The sequence below is a fragment of the Chiloscyllium plagiosum genome, chromosome 12 (assembly GCF_004010195.1).
Source record: "Chiloscyllium plagiosum isolate BGI_BamShark_2017 chromosome 12, ASM401019v2, whole genome shotgun sequence".
NCBI classification, from domain to species: Eukaryota; Metazoa; Chordata; class Chondrichthyes; order Orectolobiformes; family Hemiscylliidae; genus Chiloscyllium; species Chiloscyllium plagiosum.
This window is the reverse complement of record NC_057721.1, coordinates 45,164,804-45,175,547: the sequence shown is the minus strand read 5'-3', so window position 1 is coordinate 45,175,547 and position 10,744 is coordinate 45,164,804. Positions and strand designations below refer to the sequence as shown.

Genomic DNA, 10,744 nt, shown 5'->3' with positions numbered 1-10,744 from the left:
ATCGTTGGTTCCAATGTGGACAATGACCTCTTGCTGGCCCCTCTCCTCCATGAGAACATTCTGCACCCTCTGAGACATCCTTGATCCTGGCAGCAGGGAAACAACACACCATTCTGCTTTTTCTCTGCTGGCCACAGAAACGTCTGTCTATACCTCAGATTACAGAGTCCCTAACACAATTGATCTCTTGGAAGCCGACGTACCCCTCGTTGAATTAGAGCCAGTCTCAATACCAGAAACTTGGCTGTTCGTGCTACGTTCCCCTACATCACCCCCTACATTTTCCAAAACAGCATACCTGTTTGAAATGGATATATCCACAAAAGACTCCTGTCCTGGGTGCCGACCTCTCTTACCCTTCCTGGAGTTAACCCATCTATGTGACTGTATCTGAGACTTTCCCCCCTTCCTATAACTGCCATCCATAACATACTGTTGCAAATTCCTCATCGCTTCTATCTGTCTCTCCAACTGATTCACTCGATCTGATAAGATTTGCATCCAACAGCATTTATGGCAGATTTAATCCGCAGTAACCCTTAAACTCTCTTTAAACTTCCCCATCTGACAAGTAGTACATATCACTGCAAAGGCCATTTTTGCTCCTTCACAATCTACAGACACAGAAAATAACACTGTCTTATTCCTCTACAAAAACTGCACCAGGTTAAATAAATAGCTATGGCTTATATTTTAAATTTTATCAAGATATTTATCTCCAAAAAAAATCAAGAAAGAACCCACTATACTCACTAATACAGCTTTCTCTTGGACAGACTTAAAACAACAATTAACCTGTTTGATTCTGTGCTGTGAACTTCGCCCAACTTCGTCCAAGATTAGTTGTGAAATTCACTGTTTGTTAATTTTCCACCATGCATTCCGATGTCCAGCGACACATGAATTCAAAAACAGCAAAGGCAGTAACTGTGCAGGTTCTCTCTCTCTTTCTCTCTCCTGCACTGTCCTCACCATGTTCTTGATAGCCATTTTCAATCCTCGATAATAAAGTGTTTTTCTGAGGTTTTTTTTCTAAAATTCAATGCAAGGATGAACTACTTCAGCAAACACTTACAAAAATGCCTTGCATTTATACAATTTATCAAAAATATACGTAGGCTACATACAAAGAATTCAAACTGCGCATTCAGACTTTGGTTCAGGACATTACTTTCTCATTACTATACTATATGTTGCTTTTTCATTTAATTTAACATAAGAGGTGGCTGGAAATACTGAGCATGTTAGGCAGGATCCAGGAAGAGAGATAGAGATAATTTTTCAGCTTATCATCTTTTTGTTGATGGTTGATCAACCCAAAATGAAAACCATTTCTCCATAGGTGCTCCTGGTGTGTTTAGTTTTTCTATTATTTCCTGTTTCAATTCAGAATTCTAGTACTACAGCTGATTGCCAACTTAAAATAGGTTGTTTCCATGCACTGAGGCTTCAGGTTCTTAAGCAGATGCCACAAGGTATCATAAAAATCTGACTCAGACCTGATGTTTTTGAACAAATTAACCATCAAAAGGTAACTATCTCAGGTCTGCCTTTTGTTCCTTTAATTGGGCGGCACGGTGGCACAGTGGTTAGCACTGCTGCCTCACAGCGCCAGAGACCCGGGTACAATTCCCACCTCAGGCAACTCTGTGTGGAGTTTGCACATTCTCCCCGTGTCTGCGTGGGTTTCCTCCGGGTGCTCCGGTTTCCTCCCACAATCCAAAAATGTGCAGGTTAGATGAACTGAACATGCTAAATTGTCCGTAGTGTTAGGTGAAGCGGTAAATGTAGGAGTATGGGTCTGGGTGGTATACGCTTCAGCGGGTCGGTGTGGACTTGTTGGGCCGAAGGGCCTGTTTCCACACTAAGTAATCTAGTAATCTAATCTAAAAAAAACCCTGACTGGTTTACTCATTTGCATTTATATATTCCACATAAAAACAAGCCTCAAGACAAAACACAGAAAATACATTGGTTCTGGAATTAGGTTGGATAGTGTCACTGAGATAGGGTGGCACAGTGGCTCAATGATTAGCTGCTACCTCAATGCCAGGGACCAGGGTTTGACTCCACCCTCGGGCAAGTGTGTGTGTGGAGTTTGCACATTCTCCCAGTGTCTGCGTGGGTTTCCTCCAGGTTCTTCCGTTTTCTCCCCCAGTCTAAAGATGTGAGGGTTAGGTGGATTTGCCATACTAAATTGTTCAGTGTCCAGGGATGCGTAAATTGGGTGGATTGGTTACAGGAATAAAATGGGTCTGGGTGGGATGCTCTTTGGAGGGTTGGTATGGTCTGGATGGGATGAATGGCCTGCTTTCACACTGCACGGATTCAATGATTGTATGAGATACCCCACAAAATGAAAATCAAGAAGAAAAATAATATGCTGAATGTTGTGCCATGGTCCAGGAAGCCAAGAAGTTTCCCAGCACAATAAACACTGTCTTCTTCGATGCCTTTGTCCTGTGCAGACTTGGTGCTGTTTGTTATGGTTTATATGTACATATATATGCATCAATGTTCTCTAATATTAAATTAGTAAAATATAACTTCTATGAATATGGCGGATCTTGCTACCATCATTTAAGCTCCTTTGAAAGGATAACAAAATAAAGCTTCATGGATTTGCTAAAACTAAGGCAGGCAGATACTAGAGGTATATAGAGGATGTTGCTAGCTCATTGGGTCCAATGCAGGAATTAAAATAGGCTTTAGAAACTTACATAATATGGGTCCAAAAGAATTTTCTGTGTCGAATAGATTCGTAAAAATAAAAAAGACAAGACAATGAAAATATATTTTAAAGAAACATATTAGCAACCAGATGCATTCTTAAAACACACTCCAGGAACAGTCCTGTTGAATATTATAACTGTAAGGTAGTCACCAATAAATAATTGACTCTACTTCCTCAGAATTAAAAGGCAGTAATACTTATCCTAAAAGTGAAAACAAAGTTTCCACTGGGATATCACACTGACTTATGTTTGTGCCTTTTATGTTTGATTTGAAACAAATGGCTAACCGGGTTCAATTCCTGCCTCGGACAACTGCCTGTGTGGAGTTTGCACATGCTCCCTGTGTCTGCGTGGGTTTCCTCCGGGTGCTCTGGTTTCCTCCCACAGTCCAAAGATGTGCAGGTTAGGTGAATTGGCCATCCTACATTGCCCGTAGCGTTAGGTGCATTAGTCAGGGGTAAATGTAGTGGAATGAGTCAGGGTGGGTTACTCTTCGGAGGGTCGGTATGGACTTGTTGGGCCGAAGGGCCTGTTTCCACAGGGAATCTGATCAAATCTGATCTACCTCATTTAATCACATAACTACTAAAATCCACTAAATTCAGTTTACAAATGACAGTGACAAAAAAAAACATGACTACAATAAATTTGCATGCATGTTTGGGTAGATTAAATTTCACTCTACACGTTGCACACCCAAAATGGAAGTTGTCCAGAATATAACGTATACTACACAAAATTGATTATAGAGGTACCCGAGTCCAACTTTCTTTCTTATTTAAATCAACTGGCAGAAAAAAAATGCAGCAGTTTCAGGGCAGGTATAAAATCTCACTGCCTAATTATCCTCATGAAATATGTACCAAGACAATTGATAATGCAAGAACTTATATCCCTCAATGAGATTAGTTGGCAGTGGTTGAAATATACTTTTTAGAACAGATGTACTCTTCCTAACTTCACAAAAGAACACACCCTGAGCTGTTTTTAAAGAGAGTGTTTAGCATTTCTGAAGGAAAATTAGGAATGGGAAATAAATACTAGCCTTCCATCAGTAATGCTCACACACCAAGAATGAAGAAAATAAAATCATAACCTTTAAGGGATGCTAGTTATGCCTTGTCCAACTAACCAGTATCTATACAATGCAATCTCCTGCAACTTGAGAAATCTGAGTGTTGTAAAAAAAAATGCTTTAACTAACAAATAAAAACTGATTGCTTGTTTAATTATTTGAATATTATGCTGGATGTATAACAGATAACACTATTTTAGAACTCAAAATCTAACTACCTTAAAGCAAATCTTTGAAATTTCTAACATTTTTGAAGTTGAAGCTGGCACTAGAAAATAGACACTATTAAACTCAAATGAAGTTTGATTAAACAAATACAATTTCAATATGTTGAAGTTTTAATATAGAACTACAGGTGGGTTTTTTTTAAAATGGTAGATAATGATGGATTTTTCAATGGTCAGGCTATTGAGCATTAAGGACAGTTTGACACACTTTTGTTGGAAATTCCTTGCCTGGCACAGGCAGAAATGGTATTTACCCCTTATCAGCCCAAGCCTACATGTATGAAGGTCCTGAAGCATAATCTGAGGAGCTGTGAATGAACTGAATTATAATGTGAACATTTTCACAACTAAAGCTAGAAAACTTAAAACAAAAATCTCTGCAGCAACAGCAAGAAGTGAGTTAATTGGCCTCCAACAATCGCAAGAAACTTGGTTTGTTCTAGAAAGGACTAGAGTTTTCCCTTGATTTCTAACTTACTCCTTGATCCTCATACTGTCAAAAAAGCCACCCTTTTGAAAAGAGCAGCCAGCTCACCTGTTACATTATTCTCTTTGTTCCATCTTAAAACAAAAACCTTAAAAGTGTGGAATCAAGTGGTTTTCTTAGTGACCAATACTCATTTCAGGTCCCAAGTTATTGCTAAGTAAACACCTCTAGCAATTTTAATAGCACCATCCAACACTTTGAGGATTGTGAATAGACTGATAGAATAGTAACTGGCCTAAAAACGTTTGGATATAATTTCCACGGACAAAACATATTGGAGCAAGTTTTCACTTTATCAGGTACTGTAGCCGTATTTGGCTAGATGTGCAACTAGCTTTGGAGCACAAGTCTTCAGTATTATGGATGTTGTTGGGTGCATGAAATTTGGTCTATCCAATGCACTCAACTGTTTTTTGGTATTGTGTAGAGTGAATAGATTTGGCTAAAGACTGCTATTCTTGATAGCAGGAACCTCAGGAGGAGGGGAAGATGGAAGTTAAATCTTTGAACTTGGCAGACCACAACCCATTGAGCACAAAAGACCAATTTCAGATGGGGATACTTGTGATGCCTCTTCCTGTAAGCTATTCAATTGTCCTCCACTATTCACACCTGGCTGGGTTTTGATCCAATATACAGTGGTTGTCCTATGCTGCTGCTTTTTTAGTTTGGCACCTAAGTTTTACATCTACCTGATACAACTTTAAGCTGGAAATTTCTTTCAAATTTGACATTCTTTCAGCATGCCTTGGGAAACTTGGAAACTGTTAATCAAGGAATGCTTGTTTGGCAATCTTTTAAAATTAAAGATGTTGAACTTAACAAGCAGAAACAGCAAGAAAACTGCGACAAAGGCAAAGAACAGTGATAATGCAGTTCAGTGGAAGTCAGTAGAACTAATGACTGACCTATAGTTGAAATAACATGAAACACTGTTTACAAGATAATTGAGCTTTGCGTGTTAATTGGAGTTTCATAGGCTGGTATGGCTTGTCAATATAGTAAACTAACCTGAAAGATATTAAAGATTGCATATTTCAGAGCCTTCTATTTCAGTTGAACAAGTTTCACAAATTAGCAGGAGATCTCAAAGAAAGAGCAAGTGAAAGAGAAAGAGGGAGTGAAAGAGAAGGAGCGAGTGAAAGAGAAGGAGCGAGTGAAAGAGAAGGAGCGAGTGAAAGAGAAACAGAGTGCCTGAGCATGGAAGAAAATTATATATCCAGCATATCTAGCCATTTCAAATGCTTGCATTATCACAGTTAACAGCACAGTTTAGTGAGGTAAAAACCACAATTCTGAGGAGGGGTCACCTGACCTGAAACATTAATTCTGATTTCTCTTCACAGATGCTGCCAGACTTCCTAAGCTTTTCCAGCAACTTTTGTTATTACTTATATTTTAGTGAGGTGTTTACTTGCTGGAAACAAAGACATATATCAGCAGTCTGTGATAAGAGATATCAATGAGCAGTTTATTTTGCTCAGAGCAAAAGAGCAAGGCAACTTTCTTAAAAATAACTTTTACTTTCTAAACTACTATATCTGAATGTATTTTTTGTAACCATTTCAAACCTGCACCATGTTAATTTTGTAATCACGTACACAAATAAACTAACTACGTGGAAACAGAACATTTTGCATGCGTTACTTGTTCTCTTGCAATTTGGCTTAAAGTGGTACATAAAAGATAGAAGCTCCGACAGCTCTTCCATACTTTTAATGAAAGCAGCGCTGGTTCCCTAGACCAGTTGAGGGAGTGAAAACCTTTCCGATAGATGGTTCTCACTGGCCGGATGCTTGGTGCATTAGTAGCCACAAGAGAACCTGATGAAGCACTGCACCACGAAAATCCAGTGACAAAAGCAAAACCCAATATAAACCGCATCTGTAAGGTCATGTATACAGTCAGTTCTGGTATAACCTGGCAATTCCTGGGTAATAAGAAAATCATGTAATAGTAGCACCATTTAAACTAATGGTGGAATTGCATTATAATCAATACATACTTTAAAGTTCATGCTATAGAAACAGTATCTCCAATTCGTCAATCGTTTTACAGCAAATTCATGTTAACGAAATGCGGGTTGCAGCAGAACGACTTGTTAAAATAATATGCTGTCCAGTTCTGGTGAAAGAGGGCCTCAGTGACTAGGCATCATGTAGTGGCGGTGCCGCCATTTCTGAGGCGACGCGAAGGTATCCTTCAAATGGGATAAGGAGGTCAAGCCCAGACTTGGCTTTGTCCAACAACTGTAGGGAAAGGTGTGACCAGTACTGCAATGAACAAGGTCTTCAGAAACAGGAACTAAGATATATGCGAAAATCTGCCTTGAAAGTCCAAGTCTTCTTGGCACTGGGTTTCATTTCACTCCAGATAATTCCAACAGTCAAATGGTAATGAGCGGTTGGTTTTTGGAATGCGGTGGGTGCATTCTTCATTCCAAAGGGCATCACTTGAAACTGATATAGCCCATTTGGGGTGACAAATGCAGAAATTTCTTTTGCCGTCACTGATAAAGGTACCTGCCAGTAACTACGCACTAAATCTAACTTGATGATGCAACTGGCTTGTCTGACTTTCGCGATACAGTCCTCCAATCTAGGAAGTGGATAGGAGTCCAATTTTGTAACGGTGTTGACCTTCCGATAATCCATGCAGAATCGTTGAGTCCCGTCTGGTTTGGGAACGAAGACGATCTGCGAATTCCACATGCTCTGGCTTGGTTCAATCATGTCCTCGTCGAACATGGCCTCCACCTGCATCTCGACCTGTCTGGCTTTGAAAGGATTAGGCAGATAGGGATGTTGTTTTATTGGAGCAGTATTCCCTACGTCTACTTCATGTACCATAGCATTAGTCCTCCCCACCTGATTCTTACAGATGTCCTTATACTGCAGCAACAAATCTTTCAACTGCGTTCTATGCTATCCCACTCCTCAAAGACTTCTTCATTTTTTAATCTATTTTGAGGCATATCAAAATCCATATCATCTGAATTTGATTCTGCATTCTGCAGGGCAGTTCTTTCTCTCCAGCATAATATGGTCTCAACATGTTCACATGACATACTCGATGCTTTGTTTTTAATCTGGCATCTTTACTAATCTGACTCAACTTTTTCGCAATTTGGTAGGGACCTCTAAACCTGGATGTGAAGGGATCTCCTATCACTGGTATCAGTACTAGGACGTTATCCCTTTGGGAAAAGGTTCGAGTCTCAGAACTTTTAACTGTCACTTGCTTCAGTTTACATATGCCCTCTTTAGGTGCTGTTTAGCTAACTCACCTACTCTATTTAATCTCTCCCTCACCTCTGCTACATAATCTAAATGTGAGATCTCCGACTTTGGTGCTGTGAATGTTGCTTTAATTTATTTCAAAGGGCCTCTCACTTCATGATCGAGTATTAACTCGTAGGGAGTAAACTGACTAGATTCATTTGAGGGCACCTCTAATAGCAAACACGACAAATGGAATACCTTTATCCCAATCATTCGGGTAGTTCTGACAGTATGCTCTCAACAAGGTCTTCAAGGTCTGATGCTACCTTTCTAAAGCTCCCTGAGATTCAGGATGATACGCACTCTATTTAAAATGCTGTATACGTAAGCTATCCAGAACTTCCTTAAACAGCCTAGCAATAAAATTTGATCCTTGGTCTGACTGAATCTCTCTGGGCATCCCATACAGTGTAAAGAAAACTACTAACTCCTCTACCACCTTTTTTGCCTTGATACTACATAATGGAATTGCCTCCTGAACTCTAGTAGATACATCCTTTATGGTTAACAAGTACTGGCTCCCAGTTTTAGTTCTTGGAAGGGGACCTATACAATCAATTATAACTTGCTTGAAAGGTTCTTCAAATCTGGAATTTGGCAAGAAACATGCTGGTTTTATTACCACCTGTGGCTTACCTACCATTTGGGATGTATGACGCATACTGCAAACCATATCCCTGTGCACTCTAAGCCAATAAAAATTGTTTGTACTTTATCCGGAATCTTTCATACCCCTAGGCGACAACCTGTAGGTAGTTCATGTGCTATATGTAACACTTTCTGTCTATGCTACCAGCAACACAATCTGGTGCACTCCTACCAATTTCTCCTCTGCACTAACGTGCCGTGGTCTCAATTTCTGCCTTAGGAACCTATCTTTCAGATAATAACCCTCCAGAAAGTTCTCTGCCTCCTTTTCAGAGTCTGCATCCACATATCTTTTATTGTGGATGTACATTTGCTTACTGAATTGGAGGTTTTCAAACGTTTTATCACCATAATAGGTAACATCATCAGTGAGCCTCTGGATGAAGCACTGGTGGTATGGCCCACTTTCTATTCAACAGAAAGCTGACCATACCACCAGTACTTCATCAGGAGGCTCACTGATGTTGTTACCTAATACGGTGATGAAACGTCTGAAAATGAACCTTCCAGCTCAGCGAGCAAACTTACATCCAGAATCTCAACCTGAGCTACAAATCTTCTCAAATCCACTATCTTTTATTGTCTTGTCTTGTCGTTGCAAGTCTTAGTCTTTCAGGACTAAACACTTCTGTCTGATCCTTTGCCTGGTCAGACTTTTCCCGCACCATGTCAAACAGGGTATCTGCTAACTGAACTCATCTCTTTCATCTTTTTCTTTACTTTTCACTTTGTGCTGTGACTTATGATAGTGGGACCTAGTAACCACAAACAGTCTGGGAAAACTGTGATATTTGTGCTTTAATTCCTCAGTTTCTTGGTCTTCCTTGGGCATCTCCACAACAAGGAATATCACTCCCACCTTGGATCCTGCCAAATCATTCCCAAGAACAAACTGAATTCCTGGAAGTGACACTCTGTCAAACAGTCCCATTGTAACTTCCCCAGTCTTGAGTTGGCACTCCAACCTGATCTTACATAGGGGAACGCTATATTTCTGTTCATCTATCCCACAAATTACCACACTCTCGGATAACAGATCAGAGAGTGCATATTCACTCCTCTCTTATTATCAGCAACTGGTTAGATCCTGTACCTCTCAAAATGATAAATTCTTGTCCTTCTCCCTGTTCTGAGTAAACTTTATCCACAGAGGAAAATTCTTTGTAGAGATCAGGTACTAACTCCATACCCAGTGCCTGCCTAGGTGGTGTACTCTCCCGCAGCTACTCAGCTCTTCTTGGGGTCTCCTTTATTACCTTCACTTGCTTAGCTGGCTTAGCTTCTTTTCCCACAGCGCCTATCTTTAAAGTCCAGCACCATGACTTTACTTGTTCCACTTTACCACAGTGGCAACACCTCTTTTTCACCCCCTTGGGCTTTTTTTTTTTATCCTGTGGTAAATTCTTACTAGTGCCCTCTCCTGACCTGGTTCCTACTTTGTGTTTCTGAACCACTGTTTATGCGCTTCTGGTACCAGTTCATAAACACTTAAAATAGCCTGTTTAATCTCTACATAATCTCTTGACTCCTCATCTGACAGTGCGGCAAATACCTCACTAGCTCTCCCTACGAGTTTAGTCTGAGCTAGCATTTCCCATTCATTCTCGGACCACTCCATCTGCCTAGCCAACTTTTCAAATGAAATAAAGGCGGCTTCAACATCTTTCGCTTCAAAATGTGGCAGAGTTTTGACATATATCGCTACCTTCTCTTTTAATCTCCATCCTGTTAACTTGACTTTGCTGACGAAGTCGCAACTTCTCAAGTTCAAATTCTTTTTGTCTCTCCCTTTCTTTTTTCTCTCTTTGCTCAGTTAAAAATCTTCCATCTCCCTTTTTCCTCTCTCTCTCGTTCTTCTCTCTCCCACCCTCTGTTTATCTTCTAATTCCATTTTCCTCAATTGTAGTTTAAGTTTTTCTACCTCTACTGCACTTGTCTGTTTCTCTGATACCTAAGTGTTTGAGTAACCCCTTTACAATTTCAGTTTTACTTTTGTCCTTGGTTAAACTCAAATCTAACTTATTTGCTAATTCTACAAATATGGCCTTTTTCTGTCCTTCTAAAATTTCTTGGCAAATTTGAGAATCACCTTCAAATCCCAGAAACTCTTTAGAAATTTTAAGAGCCATTTCTCTCACTTTTAATTTACTCAAACACAAGTCACCAAAATTAAACAAATTGTCTCATTACGTTTTAACTAAAAGAACTAGGACACTAATCAGCAAATGCTTAAATCAGCTAGGACTTTTCATACTCCCAAATCTATTCAAATTTGTCTAAATCTGTTCAAA

The 10,744-nt window shown here is 39.7% G+C and overlaps 1 protein-coding gene across 2 annotated transcripts in view; it reads right to left on the bottom strand.

Moving 5' to 3' along the window:
- Positions 1–10,744, bottom strand: part of man1a2 (mannosidase, alpha, class 1A, member 2) — a 132,783-nt gene that overhangs the window by 28,255 nt on the left and 93,784 nt on the right. The window contains exon 9 of one of the 2 annotated variants that reach the window (XM_043700936.1): positions 2,721–2,744. The exons of the other annotated variant lie outside the window; for it this stretch is intronic. Within the exon in view, the coding sequence (XP_043556871.1) occupies positions 2,721–2,744 (24 nt within the window). The remainder of the gene's footprint in view (positions 1–2,720; positions 2,745–10,744) is intronic. 2 annotated transcript variants of the gene reach the window in all.